The sequence below is a fragment of the Lathyrus oleraceus genome, chromosome 5, assembly GCF_024323335.1.
Source record: "Lathyrus oleraceus cultivar Zhongwan6 chromosome 5, CAAS_Psat_ZW6_1.0, whole genome shotgun sequence".
NCBI classification, from domain to species: domain Eukaryota; kingdom Viridiplantae; phylum Streptophyta; class Magnoliopsida; order Fabales; family Fabaceae; genus Lathyrus; species Lathyrus oleraceus.
In genome coordinates this window covers 183182137-183202710 of record NC_066583.1, presented here as the reverse complement: position 1 = coordinate 183202710, position 20574 = coordinate 183182137, and the positions used below count along the sequence as shown (strand labels likewise).

The 20574-nt window shown below is 34.8% G+C and overlaps 1 protein-coding gene across 4 annotated transcripts; it reads right to left on the bottom strand.

Annotated features, from left to right (window-relative positions):
- Nucleotides 1–14340: 14340 nt before the first annotated feature.
- Nucleotides 14341–20013, bottom strand: LOC127082028 (uncharacterized). 4 transcript variants are annotated; one of them, XM_051022251.1, is made up of 7 exons: nt 19850–20000; nt 19708–19775; nt 18954–19418; nt 18007–18201; nt 17567–17596; nt 15837–16946; nt 14341–15081 (listed from the first exon to the last, which is right to left on the bottom strand). In XM_051022251.1, the coding sequence occupies exons 3-7, from the start codon at nt 19371–19373 to the stop codon at nt 14530–14532; spliced, it is 2307 nt and encodes a 768-aa protein (XP_050878208.1). In that variant the 5' UTR covers nt 19374–19418; nt 19708–19775; nt 19850–20000; the 3' UTR covers nt 14341–14529. The 4 variants fall into 4 exon arrangements, with proteins under 4 accessions (XP_050878208.1, XP_050878205.1, XP_050878206.1 ...); XM_051022248.1 differs by having other exon boundaries at nt 19751–19775; XM_051022249.1 differs by lacking the exon at nt 19708–19775 and having other exon boundaries at nt 19850–20013.
- Between the last annotated feature and the right edge of the window lie 561 nt (nt 20014–20574).

Here is a 20574-nt window from a genome sequence, read left to right as displayed (position 1 = left end):
GTAAAATTCAGTTTTACTTATCTAAAACAACACAAATAGAACCGTAACAAAAAACCATAAACAAGAGAGCCAACAAGATAGCCCTAAATAACGAGATCCGTAAACACATATATCATCATAAATACGAAGATGATATGTGTTTAGGGGCTCTCGTTTCTTCTTCTGAGTGTTAGTTCATCAATTTGGAGGTTCAATACGATGGAACACATTTACATTGGGATCTTTTCTTTAAGAGCAATACACCTTGAGAGAGACACACCATATATTCATCCAAAACCTTAAGGTGATAGGTGGATGAGTTCTACCACTTATAAATGCTCAAGCCTCCATTTTTCTATTCAATGTAGGACTTCTCATTACTACTTACACTTATTTTATTTCAACACTCTCCCTCAAGTGTGGGTCTATCCACAATGCTTTCCCTAAAGAGGAAGCTCTTTACACTTGTACCATCGTTGATACTTATTAACGGGTCACATCTTACCCAATAGAGGATTTCGACACAAGTGAGTCGATCCCTTCACTCGAACTAAAGGTTTATGATACAATTGTTGAGGGTTCAACTCAGAGGTCAACACGAGAAAACATTTTTATATTGGGGTTTTTCTTATATGAACAATACACCTTGTGAGAGACACACCACATACTCACCCAAAACCAAAAGGTTTTGGGTGAGTATGTGGCGTGTCTCTCATAAGGTGTGTTGCTCTTAAAGAAAAGACCCCAATGTAAAAATGTTCCCTTGTGTTAATCCCCCGAACTGATGACCCAACAAGTGGTGTCAGATCCTGCTTGGCTATGTTAGATGTAAGTTTTGAGTACAAAATCTAAGAGAGGGTGAATTAGGTTTAAAGACGTTTTTAGAGATTTATGACACTTTTGATGTTTCTTGAAATTTTTCGGAATTATGAACGAAGAACGAATGATAAATAGAAAAGTAAAATGAAATAAAATAAAGTAACACAGAGAATTATATTATTTCCCTTTTCCAATCAAGGGTACATCTAGTCCCCCCATCCTTGTGAGAAATTCCCACTATTGTTAGATCTTTGTACAAGCTTAGACCCGACTTCTCTATACAATCTTCTAACAACAATTAACAAGGCAACACCACCTTTTTTATTTTACAACACTAGATAAAGAACCTTACTTTATCTTGAATCACACTTGTTACCACAATCTTGGTAAACAAGCAACAATACAATTTTACAAAAAGATTTGAATAAGTATGAGTGCAACAAAATTCCAATAAGAATCTTCTTCCCTTTCAATATAACAATTCAAAATAAATAATCACTAAGTGCTCAAGAAACTTTTATCTGATATGAAAGTTTTATGCAGAAAAGTTTCTAACAAACTTCAAAGTTATGTAGTAGAATTGTTATGAAAATTAGATTGAAAAGGTGAATTTGAATGATGAAAAAATTATGATTGTGTAGTGTTCTTGACACCTCTAAAAATCATGACAATCTTTAAAAAAATTCATGATTAATTGTCATTGATTTGGAAAAGGTAGGATGAAAGTGCGCAAGGAAAAGGTATGAAAATGGTTCCAAATTTTTTCAACAAGTTACAGAAGTAAAGAGATTTACCAAAAAGAGAAACATGTTTACCTATCTTGCAACGTGAAAAAATTTGAAATTTTACACTAAGGGAACATGTTTTCTCATGAGGGAAACATATTTCCCTTTTTTTTAAAAGATTATGTAAATCGATTTACCTAAGGGGGAATCGATTTCTCTTCATGTTTCTTTCGCAAATTTGTTTGGCAGAGAGGAAGGAAACATATTTCCTCAAAAGGGAAACCGATTTCCCTAGTAAAAATTCCAAAATTTTACAAGTTAAAATCCATATTTAAAAGTGAATCATGTAACATATTTTGCCAAACTTTTGAAGGTATGAGATGAATATTGTGAGCACCTAATACTTATAAATAATGAATTGAAACAATGTACCTTAGCATAAACATCATATCTTGTTTAGGATCAATCTTATAACATTGAAGCTTTCTTTATACTTTGATCACTTGAGAATATTTTAATCTTTTCCTTCTTTTCACTTATTTGTCTTTATCAAAATATCATACACAATGAGGCTTGACTTCACAATATCCCCCTTTTTGATGATGACAAATCTATCTTGATATTTATGACTTTTCCGGAATAATCCCCCTTAACCCATGAATCCATGCACACTGATGAAAAATAGAAACAAGGAAAACACATATATGTATACATTCTTTCTCCCCCTTTTGACGTTAGAAAAAAGAAGGAAAAGATGGATGAAATATGATAGATACAACCATACAAGATTCAAATAAGAAATTGCGAATTACCCATTTAAGACAAAATACATTTTTTAGTCCCTTATCTTTACCTCGAGGTCCATTTTGGTCCTTTAATTTTTAAAAGGACCAATGTAGTCTCTTATGTCTTCAAACATTATCATTTAAATATTTCCCGTCTAATTGTCACAAACAACGCCTATGTTAGCACAAGTGGCATCCGATGTAACATATGTTTGCATGTGTGGCATATGACGTGGCACATGTGTATCATCAAAGTCATCAAAAATCTAAAATAAATCCAAAATTTTGCATTTAGCCTAGATTCAAACCCAAACAATCTAGAATGCATATCCAAATTCAATCCCACAAAGCCACTTCACATTTTTTGTTATGAGTCCAAAATGAATTTAGTATGTCTTAAATAGCTAAGATAAACTTAATATGTCTTAAATAGCTAAGAGATTAAAATTGACATTTTTAAAGTTATGAGACCAAAATAAATTTTGAATACAACATACTAAACTAAAAAAAAGTGTTAAGTCTTTAATAAACTAGTTTGTATACTATCAGTTATTCTGTATAAATTATCTTATCAATTATCCCTATTTTTTACTAAATAAAACCTTATGATTTGAATCTTTGAATCTGAATTTATATAATTTATCTATAGTTTATTTATTTTTTAAGAATCCGACTCTCTACATAAAGTGAATATCCCTATAAGAGCTATAAACGTTTTAACATTGGTGTTATTTTGTACGCAACTTTATAACATTTAGATTAATACGTGCATGTTGATGTTAAGCATGACAAAGGTTCCTACTAAAAAGCCAAGGTGCTCCGAGCTTGTAAAGCTATAAGCAACAAACAGAATGAATGCTTGTTTCCCAAAAAGATTAGGTTGTAAAGCTATACGCAACATTCAGAATACTTGTCTGCAGATTCTTCATAGGAAATCTAAATCAACAGGGAAGGTTAAGTGCATATGATTTTGGATCACTCACTACTTGGCTTTGGATCCCTAATTGTATTTATTTTATTCCATGTCTATATCATATATACTGCATGCTATAGAATAAAGTTTGGTTACTTAACATTTTAGGACAAACATTTTAAATTTCTAAACACTAGTATATGAAATGTAAGTGTCATGTGACAGGCAAATGTTTGTTCTAAAAAAATAGATAATTAGAAATGTAAAAGCTATGATTCATAGGAAAACTCCAGTATCGGTACGGAATATGATATGTTTTTTAAAAATAAAATATCAATATATATATATAAAATATAGAATAAACAATTAAATTGTTTGGTTTTTACCATATCATCACTATAAGAGTTTTAAATAAATAAAAAGTGTTGAAATTAAACCCAAAACTTTGAGTAATTCTGAATCGATCTTAATGAATAAGATTCAATCAATCGATTGAATTTCCACTTGTTCTTCACTCTTCACTCGAGTGAATCAATCAACCTTGTTTGCAAGATTGTATCGTTGCACAATGATGATGAAAACAAGAAAAGGAAATTGAATAAGAAAATAGATTAGGGTTTGACGTAAATTGGGGAAGGAGATGATTTCTGCAAAGACTCTCTCTGCCCACAACCTGTGGGAAATCTCGTTATTTTGCAAGTGCAAGTGATTACAAGATTGTTATGAAAATAGGGGTTATTCCATCTATTTATAGTTGAGTTAGCTTGCTCCCTAAGCTAAAGCCCAAAAATTACAAAGGCCCAAAATACATATTTTGGTCTAAGTCGAAATTCTGTGTCAAACAACCTGCTTCGAATCTTTGGCATCTAATACAACTCGATGCACACTGCATGTTTCGACACATCCTTGTTTATGTCGACCAGTACCTGCTTCGGCACAAGAAATTACAATTCAACACACCAGTTAATTCATTATGTCTAAGTTATCTACATTCATCATAGATCTTAACTTCTTAAGCACTTCGACATGCACTCCTCTCGTCATGATATCTACAATCTGATTCTCAGTTCTATAGTGTTCCAAGTTCAGCTTCGCTTCTGCTACCTGCTCTCGAAGATAGTGGAACCTCATATCGATGTGCTTGCTTCGTTCATGTGCTATCGGATTCTTCACTAGATTGATAGCGGACATGTTGTCGATCTTCATGGTAATTGCTCCATGATTCTTCCCTATAATCTCTTCTACCAGATTCATCATCCACATTGCTTAACATGCACAGAGAGAAGCATCTATGTATTAGGCTTCACACGACGACAATGCTACTAGTGGTTCCTTTCTTGAACTCCAAGCAACTGGTGCACCACCTAACATAAACACTTTTCTATCCTCAGTATCACTACACCAACTTGAGTCGGTGTATCCCACTATCTTGCATTCTTTTTCTTCATCAGCTGCAGGAAATAAAATGCCATAGTTGAGAGTTCCTTTCAAATACCTTAGTATCCCCTTCGCCGCTGCTAGGTGTGATACCTTTGATTTCTGCATGAATCTGCTCACCATACCCACACTATATGCTAGATCAGGTCTTGAGTGACAAAGGTATCGAAGTGATCCAATGAGTCTTCTGTACTGTGTTGGATCGACATCATCTTCATTCGTTTCTTTCGATAGTTGCAATTTGGGCTCATCTGGAGTCGAAGTTGGATTACAATCTTGCATCTCAAATCTCTTGAGTATTTCGCCTGCATATCTTCTTTGGTGCATCATCAATCATCTACTAATCTTGTAGAATTTGATGCCAAGGAAATATGAGAGATATCCCAAGTCAGACATTTCAAACTCCTCACTTAGGTCATGTTTGAAGTCTTCAATCTCCTTCTTGCAACTTCCTGTTATCAACAGGTCATCGACATAGAAACATAATATAATCAATTCACTATTTCCTCTTCTTACATATACTCCACGTTCAGTTGTGCACTTCACAAATTCCTTCTCCTTAGAAATATATCTATCTTCTTATTCCAAGCTCTTGGAGTGTGCTTAAGTCCATACAGGGCTTCGTGCGGCTTGTATACCTTGCTTTCTTCGCCATGTTTCACAAACCCAGCTAGTTGTGCAATATACACGTCTTCATCTAAGGGGTCATTCAGGAACGCACGTTTCACATCCATCTGACATGTGCACCAGTTGTTCATGTTTGTTAGACCAACAACCAACTTGATTGTTTTGATCCTAGCAACAAGTGCAAAAACTTCATCGAAGTTGAGTCCTTCCTTCTGAAGAAATCCTTTCACCACAAGTCTTGCCTTGTGTCGAGTTACTTCACCTTTGGGATTCAACTTCACCTTGTATACCCACTTCACATTGATTTCCTTCTTTCCTTGAGGAAATTCGACAAGTGACCAGGTTTCGTTGTCTTCGATGGACTTTGGTTACTCATTCATTTCTTTCACCCACTTTGAATCCTTTAATCCCTCAGTTGCATTGATTGGTTCGACATCTGCATAGAAAGCATATTGTTCCAGCTCACCTTCATCATCGACCATATCATCTGATGTAATCACATATTCTTGTAACCTTGCAGACACGTGTCTTGTTCTTTGAGGTCTGCTTGTGCTTGCTTGACCTCTGACTTCTTCTTGTCGAACTTCCATTCGACTTCATCTGTTGGTTCTTCACATAGGATTCTCATTGAATCTTTCTTGACATTTTCAGTCCAATCTTATTCCTTAAGCTCATCTCTGATCGCATCCCTGTTGATCACTACTTGTTTGTTCATTGGGTCGAACAACTTGTAACCTCCCATTGAATGTTATCCTATTAGGATCATCTGACTTGACTTGTCATTAAGTTTTCTTCTCAACTGATCAGACACATGTCTATGTGTTATAAATCCAAATACTTTCAGATGGCTCAAGCTAGGCTTGACACCAGACCAACATTCTTCAGGCGTAATTCCTTCTAGCTTCTTTGTTGGACATTTGTTTAAAATATATGTAGTTGTCGACACTACTTCTCCCTATAATTCTTTGGGTAGATGCTTTCTTTTCAACATACTTCTCACCATATTCATGATTGTTCTATTATTCCTTTCTGCAGTTGCATTCTGTTGTGAAGTGTATGGTGGCACTACCTCATGCACAATCTCTTCTTTCTCATATAACTTGTCGAAGTCTTTCGACACATACTCCCCACCACCATCAGTCCTCAGAATCTTGAGGCTTTCGACCACTTTGTCTTTCGACCATGGATTTAAACTTGGCAAATACATCGATCATTTTACTTTTCTTCTTGATCAGGTAAGTCTACAATTTTTAACTGAAATCATCTATGAATGTGACAAAGTATTTGTTACCTCCAATTGAATCCACATGGATAGGACCACACACATCAGAGTATATGAATTCAAGGATTGCCTTCTACTTGCTTCATGCATCCTTGTTGAAGTTGTTCTTGTGTTGCTTCTCCTACACACATTCTTCACACACTTCATTTGGAATGTCAGTTTTTGGTAACCCTGAAACCATATTTCTTCTCTTCAGATCTCTGATGTCTTTGAGATTGAGATGACCAAGTCTATAGTTCCATATCCATTCATCCCTGCTAGCTGCAGTTGCAAGGCACTTGTGCTTCATCACATTAAGTTGAATTCTGAAGGTTCTATTCTGAGATATAGGTTCCTTCAAGATTAACCTTCCACCTAAGTCGAGAAATCTCATCATTTTTTCTTCAATTGACACTTTGTAGTTCTTTTCGACCAACTGTCATATGCTGAGAAAATTTCTTTTCATGCATGGTATGTACAGTACATTGGAAATTACTGACCTTTTTCCATCTTTCCTCATAATCAGGACATCACAAATACCTTCAGCTGCTAGAGTATTGTCATTTGTAAATTTTACCATGTTCTTCATTGAGGGTTTCATGTTGACAAACCAATATTTCCTACCAGTCATGTGTGATGAGCATCCTGAGTCCAAATACCATTGGTCCTGGAATTTTTCTTCATCTCTTTTTGTGACCATCAACAACATCTATTCTTTTTCATGCTTTGAAAACTTTGCATCAGTTTCCTGATTCTTCTGCTTTTCAGGACAATCACTTGAGTAGTGACCATACTTCTAACAATTGAAACACTGAATGTGACTTTTGTCAGGTTTTTTACCATCACCTCTTCCTCTATCTACAATACCGCCTCTTTGGTTACTTTGGTATGTGGGTATTCTCTGGTTCGACCAGCCCCCTTCTTGCTGATTTCGACGAGTCGAATTGTTGTAGCCTCCTCTACCTTTGTTGTCGACTCACTTCCCTTTGCCTTTCTTTTCTCTCGCTGATTGCACCTGCAAAGCCATATCACTCTTCGACTTGCCTGCAACTCTTTCAGTCATTCTTTGCTCATGAGATTCAAGTATCCCTTGAAGCTCTTCCTTTGTCAATGTTGACAAATATTTCGACTCTTCTATGGCTACTACCACGTGATCGAACTTTGGAGTCAATGAACTCAAGATCTTTGAAACAAATGATCTTGATGTCAACACTTCTCCATATACCTTAATTTGATTCACCAGTTTTATGACCCTAGTGAAGAAATCAGTTATGCTTTCGTTGTCTTCCATTTAAAACAATTCATACGTTCTTTGTGAGTTTGTAACCTCACCTCTTTCATCTTCTCCCTGCCTCCAAATGATTTTTCAAGAATTTCCCATGCTTCTTTCGCTGATTCAACATCACTAACCTTTTTGAAATTGTCAAAATCGACATATTGATGAATTAAAAAGAGATCTTTATAAAAAAAATCTTCAATTCTTTATGTACAACCTTTTCTTCATTCGTCGTGTTTGCTAGAAGCGGTGTCACTCCCTCCTTCACAAGATCCCAAAGATCTTGATAGAAAAAGATAACCTTTATCTGCTTGCACCAATTCTCGTAATTCTGATTCTTCAAAATTGGGAGACTCTCCGAAAAATGCTTGCTCAGATGATTCATCATGTTACGCTTCCAAGAATCGCTCAGCCAGTTCTCTGATACTAGATGTTGGAATTAAACCCAAAACTTTGAGTAATTCCGAGTCAATCTTGATGAATAAGATTCAATCAACCGATTGAATTCCCATTTGTTCTTCACTCTTCACTCGAGTGAATCAACCAACCTTTGTTGCAAGATTGTATCAATGCACAATGATGATGAAAATAAGAAAAGAAAATTGAATAAGAAAGAAGATTAAGGTTTGATGGAAATTGGGGAAGAAGATGGTTTCTGCAGAGTCTCTCTCTGTCCACAGCCTGTGGAAAATCTCGTTAATTTTGCAACTGCAAGTGATTACGAGATTGTTATGAAAATAGGGGTTACTCCATCTATTTATAATTGAGCTAGCTTGCTCCCTAAGTTAAAGCCCAAAATCTACAAAGGTTTAAATTACCTATTTTGGTCTAAGTCGAAATCTTGTGTCAAACAACCTGCTTCGACACTTTGACATCTAATACAACTCGGCGCACACTACATGTTTCGACACATCTTTGTTTCTGTCGAGCACTACCTGCTTCGACACAAGGAATTGCAATTCAACAAAAAAGTATACTAAGAATGTAAAAGTATACTAAGAAAATTTTGTATACTCAATAACGGTACTTCGTTATTTTAAAAATATCAACGTTTTAGAATGTAAAAGTATACTAAGAAAATTTTGTAATAAAAATAACTACTACACACATTTAAAACATTACTAGTATTCTTTAGTATAAACAAAGCAAAAATGGTAACATGTGCCTCAAAATATAGAAACATTGTTTTGAAACTAGTCTATTTAATTTTATAAATGTTTTAAAAATATTTTTTAGTTATATTATTATTTTAAAATTTCTTAACATGTGTCAGAAGAAACAAATAAAATGCATTGTAAAATTGTTTAAAAATTGTTTCAACCATTAAAAAAATAAGAGTTATGGTTTTTGACGCATCCATATTACACAAACTCGACGTCTTTTATGAGTGAGTCACTCCATGTTGTCCAAAAGCGTGTTTATAGATGCATTTTCGTATAAATTCATAGGTGCATCTCTGGAATAGCCCTTATTTAAAAATTTAATGAATTTTACAGAGATACATCTCCGTAATAGACTATATTAGCTTAAACCACAAATCAGTAACAAAACTGATGCAAACTTTGGAATAAAAACATAAATTAATATCAAAATACGTAAAATTATATAGATAATCGTTAACATAAATGTAACATTATATTTTATCAGGTAGTTGCAACATCATTAGAATATCTTCGGTCAATCTTGCAATCGTCGCATCCACTTAAATCGACATCTTGGTTTCGTAACGATAAAATGCACTTCACATAATCCTTAAATCTTCATCCTTCGTTCGTCCAAACTTGTCGAACTGAATCTTTCTTTCGTTGTCAATCGATGGTGAACGGTACTCGAGTTTCACAACTTTTCGATTGTCTGAGTATTATAGGAGATTCTCCAGTATGGATTTCAGATCTACAAGAGAGATGTACTTTGTGACCCTAAATTCAAGTGAGGCCTTTGCGTTGTTGAAGTAGGAAAATGCGACATGTCAATATATGTTCATTCTGGTGTGATGTGATTTTGTTAAACAAAATGAGATGAGAGGTCCATATGTATACAATTTTTAGATCAATATGGACCTTAGAAACCTAATCTTGTTGTAGAGGATATTCTGAACATGCATTATACAGAGATGCATTTATGAATTACCCCTGTCTGTTTTTTTTTCCAATTAAAATTGGGCTAATCCGAAAGTGCATCTCCAAAATCTCCCTACAAACTCATTATTCATACATAACCTACATATGCAGACAAAGTTGTTAACATGTTGAAATAGAAAGTTTTTTTATTAAAATTGTCCCTACTTATTATACAATTAATGTTGAATATACATTACATATGCATCAAATTGTATCAAAATTACATAGGTGACAATAATACATACAAAAAATGAATCGCCACTTGAATACATAGTAAGTTAAAAACTAAAAAGCATCAAAACATGTGTCACCACCTAATTCTTTTTCTATGGGTGGTGCCTCCTTTGAACTTTCCTTATTTAATTCCCTTTCAATATCGCTCAACTTGGTGAACTCTTCCATGTTTTTCAGTCTCTTTTGTGGAATGTGTCTTCTATTTCGCTGATGTATTTGGTATATGACACCCCAGTTTCAAATAAAATTGGACAAAATGTTGTGATTTTGAAAGTTACCCAATACACATGATGTGTCCGGATGGATTTTGAGGTTCCCTACTCCGAAGTGGAAAAAATGTTTCGGAGAAACCATATCTTGTCAGATCAATACACACCATATTATAACGATTTTCTATAAGATAACCCATTTTAGGGAAGCACAACCATTTTTCCACCGGATGGGACCACTAGCACAAGGAACAAAAGCATTGTGAATTGCGTCAAAATATTTTGTTTCCTGTATAGCGATGTGTATAATTTCCTATGTGCCTTCAACTCTTGGAGAAGTTGTTGGCGGACAAATGTGTGATTATCCCCTCCTTTACCAAGCAAACCTGAAACAGCTCGATAACTACAATTACTGTCACCTTTAAGATTTACAATCTGCTCAATATATTTGTGCATAAAAAGAGACATCTCTTCAATATGGATGATTTTTGGTAATGGTGGTGAAGAAGATGGTTTGCTAATGCGAGCATCCTTGAAAGCAATTTTTTGAGATTTAAGAGTTGGAGAATTCAGAAAATGTGAGTTAATGTGCTCAAAGTAAGAATGATGTCGCTTTATGGAATTGTCACTCTCAGTTGGTTTGACCTTTTTAAGGGCACCCTTTGTTTTAACAGGCTTCGAGAGTGGTTTCAAATTTGTGGTTTCTAGATAGGCATTATTCCTCAATTGCTCTTTGATATGAAACTTCATGTTGTTATCAACTTTCATAAATCTATCTTGAGTCACTTTCCATTCATTTATGATAGATATATTTGATTTACCATCCTTCATCGAACCAGGGTCTTTTCTAGTGAATGTAAATCTCATCCATATGTATTGGTGTAGCATGCTTTATTTTCTTTGCAACTAAACAAGCACATGGAAGATCGTACGTCTTTCTAATTGTACAACCACACTTTGAACTATATGACCATGTTTTCTCTGCTCGTTTGACTTTGTAATAAACAAAATTCAATCTCGCCCGAGAGATGTTGTCAACCAACTGTGAATAAATAACATTGTCTTTGAATCAGTGTTCTAATATAGTAGTTCTTCGATCAAACAATATTTGTATCTCATTATGTTAATTTTGGATCATTTGGTCCACCGAGTCCCAACCTCTACAAAAATCACCTTTACTGTTTCCTAACCAATTCTTCAGTGTAGCATGTGCATATTCAACTCTGTTAGTTGTTGTATTACCGAAGTGTCTAACTTGATCGCCAAGTATGAACAATCTTCTTCTTCATCTGGTCTAGAATTCTACTCTCAACTTATTTCAGGAAATATGGATATCTCGCACACACCCTCCTGAAATGTATTACAGATTCTTCATATAACTCTTCCGTGGAAGAACTTATAACACCATTTCAGACATTCATTATTATTTCCAATTCCACACCAGCTTTGGCCATTTTCTCATCTTCACCCTTGATCTGTTTGGTCCCTACTACATATTTAAGTTTGCTTCTCACATTTTTGATTATGTGATACCTACAAAGTAATGCATATGATGTAGGAAATATCTTTGCAGTTGAATTCATCAGTGTGGTATTGCGATCGGTTACAATGACTTTTGCATATATATTTTTTTCCTTCAACTTAGTTTTGCACACTTCTACCCATGTAACACTATCCTCTTTTTCGCTTTCAAGAAATGCAAAACCCATTGAAAAAGCCATCCCCGTCAAAGTAACACCAACAATTTTCTGAAGTAGAAGCCTATACTTGTTGGTTTTGTATATTGAATCAATTATGAGCACAGTGAAAAATATGTTGAACAATTTGATGGAATCAGGATGAGACCAAAATATATCTCGAATAGTGACTACATCCTCACACACTATGTACCTAGAAATATATTGATCATCATCCAAAAGCTTCAACAATTGTTGCATTTGAATTTTTGGTCCTCTTATCTCCTTGTTGTTTACGGCATACACATTGTATATTTTCTTGATATTTGAGATATTTTATGGTATTTTCCGTTTCAACGTTGCAAGTATGTTTTTGGACGGCACCATACTCATTGTCATGTCAGAAACAAGTTATTTCTCCATAGGATTAATGCGACATACAATGGGATGACCGCCTAACTTGTGACACAGGTAATGATTGTGTATACCATAAATCACATTAAATTTTCATATACTATTCGCCTTATGGTATCCATGCACCTTAAAAGGACACTCACATTTTCTTGATCCGGTGTCATCATGTTTCAACTTTCGAATAGGTTGTTGATACTTTCCACTTCTTTCACATCTCATTGTTACAAATGCATGTCTTATATCAAAACCATTATCAAAGCTATTGACTATAACATCGATCCCAAGTTTGACGGACTCTGTGCGGATCCATTTCCAGCATATATTCACGCTTAACAAAATCTTGTTTAATTGTAAATTATTCATGAACATCTACCTCGACAACAACCGGTTTAATATCCACATTGACATCAACAAGTTTAACATCATCTTCAACATCACCCGATTTAACACCATCCTCCATTTCACTCGGTTTAACATCCACATACACAATAGCTTTATGGAAAGTATCAGGGTACACCATATATACAACCAAACATAACAAAAAACATATTTAATATTCAAATTCAACTTTAGAACAATCTTAAAATGCATATTCGAAACACATAGAACCTATTCTAAAAGTGCATCTTCGGACTCGATGTTCATTTTTACACAACAAAACAAATTAATGCAAGTAAAAAGGAAGAAAATACATGTTCTTTACTTTAAATTGTAAGTTTTTTTTGCTACTTTTGATGTAATAAAACACAATAATGTTGTTTTGTAGTGCAAATGTTAATTGTGAATGAAATGATATTTTTAAAGAATTTTGATAGAAACTGATGTTTGATCTTGAAGAAGAACAAGAACATCCAAATGTGGTGTTTTATTAAATTTTCCACTTGACATTTTCGGAGATGCATATCCAGAATTATCACTGGATTGAATAAACTAGTTCAATCAACTAAAGACACCATCGATGATCAAGTGGTTATTTCGGAGACTCATTTTTGGATTAGCTTTTGGAATAAGCGGAGTGTGGCTCACTAGCAACACCTTTTTGTTTCCAAAATATGAAAAGGGTCGAATCAAGTTTTCAATGTGTTTACCACCCAATGAATTGAACCAAGTAATCCTAAAAAAATTACCAAGATAAATAGCATACTAGATAGTTGTCACGCCTAACAGTATTATTACATTAGTTTCATTTGAATTGCCTAATACTCCCTCCGTTTTTTATTATAAGTCATTTTTGATTTTTCACACGTATTAAGAAATATAATAATTGTGGTATGAAAAAGATAAATTATGAAGAGTTTTACAAAATTATCTTTCATTAATGGTATTGAAAAGAAAAATTAATATAATCGAAAGAAAAGAGAATAATAAATATTTAAGAATATAATAGAAAAAATAACATTGATTCATTGGTATTATAAAACGACTTATATTATGGTATAAAATATTTTTCCAAAGCAACTTATAATAAATAAAAAATAGTACTTTTTTAATACATAACTTAGAAGGCTCTTGGAATGCTCACTTGCAAAGAAAAACGTAAAGATGAACTTATGCAAGTCGAACACTCATTTTTACTTATTCTTCAAACGTGCTCATGTAATAGGAAAAGAAAGAAAATGTATTTGGCGTTGTTAATTTATCGTTACCTCAAGGTAATTTCATATTTGAACTCAAGCCAGATCTTCTGTACAACGAAGGAAGGTACCAAAGGCCATACACCAAAGGTAGGAGATCCTCTCCCGTGTAGAACTACAAACTTTGAATTTGAAAAGTTGCATCTACAACCAAAATTTCTCATTCTCCCTCTAAATAATTAGTTTGACAAAGACAAAGTTTATATTCATTATTTTTTAAAATACTTGTAGTGATCAAATCCAAGAGAAGTTTTTATTTTTCCTGTATAATGAAATGCGCCAAATGACCAATCAAAGGTCTTGGGTGAAAGAAGCTAACAAGTTAATCAACAATTTTACATGTCGTGTAAAAGAACTTCAGAAACTACACTGTTCATATGGAACAAAGAAAAGAAATATGCTTGAAAAAAATTTATGATGTCAAAGGTTCCTGTCTATGAATTCCCACATCCTCTCTTCCATATAAACTCGGTCGCTATATCGCCGAGGCATGTGGCGCTCATCTGGGAATATGATCAGTTCATAAATTTTTCCAGCTGCTATAAGTGCATTGATAAGCCTTGCAGTGTGCCTAAAATGTACGTTCTCATCAATCATGCCATGCACAAGTAACAAGCTTCCTTTCAACTTGTGCACATGGTTCATCACAGAACCTCTTGTATACCCTGATTTATTTTCAGATGGCAATCCCATGTACTTCTCTGTGTAGAATGTGTCATATCCGTCCCACGATGTAGTTGGTGCACCGGCTATAGCACACTTGAAGAAGTCGGGATACCGTGACAGTGTCATAGCAGACAGATACCCACCGTAGCTCCACCCATATAATCCAATGTGTCCAGATTGTGCAAGCCCTTCTTTGATAAGCCAATCTGCTCCACAAAACTGATCATCGGCATCAATTTGTCCAAGCTTGTGCTTTAAATAGCCTTCGAACTTCAACCCCCGTCTCGAAGTTCCTCTATTGTCTAACTGTAAACAAGGAAAATAACAATTAAAATGGAAGAATGAACTGACAATATACTACAAAACTGGTAAAGAGGCGGTATCTAGTTTTTTGGAATGCTGCCTGACCTTATCACTCTGCTTGGTTCTGTGGTAACTAAAACTGGTTTTGATTTAATTATTTTTTGCTAAAAATAAGTTAAATGTAAAGTGATTAATGTTTGAAAACATTCATGCAAAAGTGGGTAGGACAAAACATTATATGCAAAAAATATATTGCATAGACAAAAGTTTCAAATACTTCGTTTAAAAAAATAATTCTCGAGGCAAAATCAGTTTTACACCCTCAAAATCAATCGTCTCCTTCAAAAATAGAACCAAACATACACATGATGGGACAAGAACCAATGAATTTAAGACATCAGAATAATTCAACGAACAAATGGAAATGCCAAATGCATGGATACACATGTTCAAATAAGTTATTTCACTGTTAGGCCGGAACATTTTCCAAGTATAATTATGGATTTTCTTATCTCAATCATAATCACACATGAATCTCTTCATCTTCGAATAGCTTTTTAGTATTCAATTTAACCATGTCTAAGTACACTGATGTTTAAAGGTTTCACACATTCAACATAGGGTAACCATCCACAGCTGTATGTGTTATCGCGCGGCTGAACAATAAAAAGCAATATGCATAACAATTTAAAAGCAAGCAAAAGAGAGGAGGGGGGAAGGTGGGGTCATAATATTCATGTAAAATTCAGGGAACTGACCTTCCAAACTAAGATGCCTTTATTTCTCAAGTATTGCGCTCTCAGGTCAACAGTATTTTGCCAAGAGTTAGAAACAAGCTGTACACTAGGGCCACCGTAAACATTGATCATGGTTTTGTAAGGTGGAGGTCCAAATCTTGAAACGTCGGGCTTATAAAGAGCTCCATACAAGATAGTACCATTGACGGTCTCTATTTCAACAATCTCTGGAGGCTCAAGTTGAAGCTTTTTGAATTTTGGAACTGGTATTGGCTGCTCATACAAAGGGATGATTATGCTTCCATCCTCTAACGAGCAAAGTAATACCCTAGGCGGACAACTAAGAGAGTCGTGGATATCAACAAATGTTTGCATATGATGATCAAGTACAACAATGTGCTTTCCCTTCCCATGTGTAAGTCTGGTAGGGGCCTGAAGTGGTTGAGTTCCATCGACAAAAAGTTTAGTACAATATAAGTGGGATTCAAGAGGACTATCTAAGGTCCCAGTGAAATATATTAGACCTGTTGCCTCATTCACACCGGCGATTTGCTCAACCATCCATTCACCTTGAGTGATGGGTCCTAAACAAGTCCCATTTGCATCATGAAGATAGAGATGTCTAAATCCTGATTTCTCACTAGCCCAGATAAATCCACCTGAAAACTTGGTAACTCCTTTATCAAGAGGTGTAAAGCAGTCATGAATGTTGATCCAGGTTTCGTTTTCTTCTACCAATATATCTCTCCTCTGTCCTGTTCTAATATCAAACTTAACGATCTTTATTTTAGTCTGGTGTCTATTTATGATCTGAGCAGTGAGAATGTTTCCATGCATCCAATTAACTCTTGCCAAATATTCATCCTCGTTGTCCAGTTCTTTCACTCCCCCGCAATCAAGATCCATCCAAGTGGTGGAGCCTCCAGCTACTGAAACAACCCCCAGGCGTACTTTAACATTTGAAGCTCCTGCAAAAGGATAAGGATGGTCTTCCTGTGCATCTGGGCCAGCTGAGCTCTTACCTTGGTGCATAATTCTAAAAAGCGGTATTTCAGAATAATCAACTTCAGTAAATGCAATATATTTACTGTCCAGTGACCACCAATATCCAGTTTTTCTATCCATCTCCTCCTGAAATCAGAAAATTACATGTTAAAGATATAAACCAGTCACAGGGCTGCAAGTAGATGCAAGATCGTAAAATATAGGAACAAAATGAGGATCATACAATCCTACCAAAATGAAAAATTCTGAATAAGTGAATACAAAACCTGGGAGAATAGTGTGGTGTTCCGGGCATCATAGTTAAAGAAGTATTCAACAGTATTGTAGAATATCGGTCATGGCGGATTGCGGTGGCAGGTTTTTTGACAACTGTCATGGCCTATTTGTGAAGGGTGGTGGTATAATATGGAAGATTTTTGGCTTTCTGTTATGGTCCGCAATCCGCCATTGATAACAGTATTTGACAACTGGAATCCGATTTTGCATGTGATCCAGCACAGACAAAGGGGGAAGGAATGCTAGATCATGCGATCTTACAACACTCCTACGCACTACAAAACCTAGGTAAAATATTCACAAAACCAACAATCATATAGTACATAATATCATAATTTCTGAATGCAATTATTATGCAAACTGCCCAATCAAAAGTAGAGGAAGGACTACTTTATACACACAGAGATACAGTGCACCTAACATAATTTAAAGTATACCTAGAGTAGATATAATTTTGAAAGAAACATCACCTGTGCTATATATTCCGCAATCCCATGAATCTGCAACAAACAAATGCAATGTCAAATTTTCAGAAATCAAGACTCTCTGAAAGTAAAACATAATTGATTCTTTAAATCTCCAAATGTCATTAATACAGTCGGGCTCTATTTCAGAATTAAGAAAGAAAGAAAAAAGAACCATAAAATACTACAAGATTGACCCTAGAATTCAATCAACATTGCATTCAACTACCATTAACAAGGGTGGAAGAACCAAGCTTAACAAAATTTAGCAGTACAATGATTAACCAAACACTTTTGACGTAGTTAAATGAGCAGCTGATATACATTGGGATATTTCGAGATGTGTAACACATCACGCAGACCATAACACATCAACTGTTTTTCATATAACAAAGATGCATTTAGTAACTCAAATAAATTAACAACTAATCAACTACTGGACTTACAAAACCATTTTCCATCGCGCCATGGGTCAATTGCTTTGATTCATTAGACAAGAGATTCATAACATGCAACTCAAAGTCTCTCACATAGGCAAGCATAGATCCATCCGGAGACAGATGTGGATCAATAGTGGGTGAAGCTGGTATACTTGGAAGCTTGAGCTCTGCTTTCGAAAGGGAAATATCGTGGAAATAAATCTGTTCATTGGGACAGAACAATAACCATAACAAACTTGAGTACAAGAAGATATTAATAATCAACACAAAATATACAAAGGACAACCATTAAAAAAAAAGAATAAAGAATAAATCTGCTGCCCAACTAAGCAAAACACAACAAAATATACAGTTCAGTATACATTGGTATAAATAAGACTCTTATTACTAGTATCTCAGTGGCACAAGCCTTCTTACTTCCAATGGCAGTGATGGGATAAAATCACCATAGGTACCGTAGCTTTTATAAATCGGGTACAAGGAGCTTAATTTTTAAAAATAAATTGTTAGCAAATAACTCCAGAAGCTAACTTTCACACTAGACAATAACTGCAAAAGGATAAACTACCCTATACAATAAAAGGGGAGAAAACCACCATTTAAAGCTTCAAATAGTTTATTCATATAGAAAATTAAATCAATTGCTAGCTGGTGTATCAGTAAGGGGCTAGACCCGCCACTTTTTAATGAGGTGCAGAATTCGATTTGGGCGAAATTCATTTTCTCTGAAGAAAATATAATAAAATGCAGAAAGGAACCAATAAGAATTGAACTTAACCCATGCCCGTTTAGAAGGGAAAACCAGCAGCGTCACTACACCACTACACCATTGTTAACACTTGGTATGCACTTGAAAACATAATTTATACAAATGAAACTAACAATGTGTATAAAGATCTATATCTACTACAAAACAATGCTATAACTATTTTGCAGGATAAAAAGAAACTAACCCCGGCAGGTAATGGCACCATGACTGCTTTCTTTTTCGAGTTCGTCTTCACCCACTCATACCGGGTTACTCCTAAACCCCTCTCCCTTAACCTCTCCCTCCTCAACTTTTCCTCCGGAGAAATATTACTCTCATCAAGCCCCCCATCCGGGGGACTGAATAGCAATTCTTGTTTATTGGTTTTCACATCATAAGTGAAAATATTTCTGTTCAAAGTATTATCCGGGCTAAACAGATAAGAAATCAAACTATCGTCAGGACTAAAACTTATCGAAGTTGGCGAAACATATCCCGGCAACGGGTATTGCGCAATCTCTTCCACAGGGAAAAGAATGCCATCGTCGAGATTTTGCGCATCGTTGAAGTCGGTTCCAGGCATTTCGAAAGATTTTTGACGCTTCGGATTCCTCTTCTCATTCATCAACTGATCGCATTACAGATAACGAACAGCTATAATAAAGTTGAACTGCAATAAAGCATGAATATGAGAGCAATCCCAGAACAACAGCTACTGAATTAGTAATATAATATTCGCAATAAGATTCAACTACAATGAATTTAATTTAATAATTCAAGTTATGTCAGAAATAAGTGCCCTAAAACCCATTTCACAGTTTCTTCATAACCATGAAGAAAAAACTTAGTAAGTCTAAAAACTGCAACCGGATCGGATCGAAAACTGATTATAGAACTATAAACCCCCATCCAAAACAGAAAAAAGAAAAAAAAATTGAATAACGGTAATTAAAGTTAACCTAGTTTTGTTATATATGAATAAGACGATAATTGAAATGAAACCTGAGAGAAAGAAGATGGAAAAAATCTGGCATGAAAAGAGAGAAATGGTTAGTTGAAAATCAAAAGACGAGGAATGAAGAAAGAGTAAGATTTACATACGTGGTGTTGAATGGGATTGGATTGTGTTGAACTGAAAGGAAGAGTTAGAGAGAAGAGAGACGAAAATGAATGAAATGATATGAAACGAGTTCTTTTGTTGAGTTGGTGGAGTTGAATTGTAATGATAGAGATATATATACTATAGATGGATAGGGAAGGGAACGTATGTAGAAAGCAAATTTGCCGAATTTATTTACAATAATGTTTTGTTTATTATTATTCGGTAATATAATGAAATAAATTATTGCGTCCGTGACCGAAGAAATGTGGTGGAGGCATTGAGGGTAACAATTTGATAACGATGGATGAAAAAAATTGTAATCAAATCATTATGTTAGAGTTGGGCTCCGAAACTCATCCGGTCAAGACAGATTTTAAGGTTAAGAGAACACTTATAAAAGTATTTAATTATTAGAATTTTTTCCCTAAATAATCATATTTTTAAAAAAACTTCCAAAATACTTCATTTTTAAGAGGAGACGTCAGATGAATTGACGCATGCTCTTAAATTTAGAGAGGAGACGCCAATTGGATTGGCTAGTGCATCTAGTGTTGTCAATCCAATTGACGCATGTGTGTTAATTTTTAAAGGAGACGTCAATTGGTTTGACACTTGTATGTGTTTCGTAATTTTTTTGAAAAATATTGTACATTTTATATAAAGTCGAAATCGGACCAATTCATATTAATATTAATACGCGTTTACACAAAAAGACTAATATCGT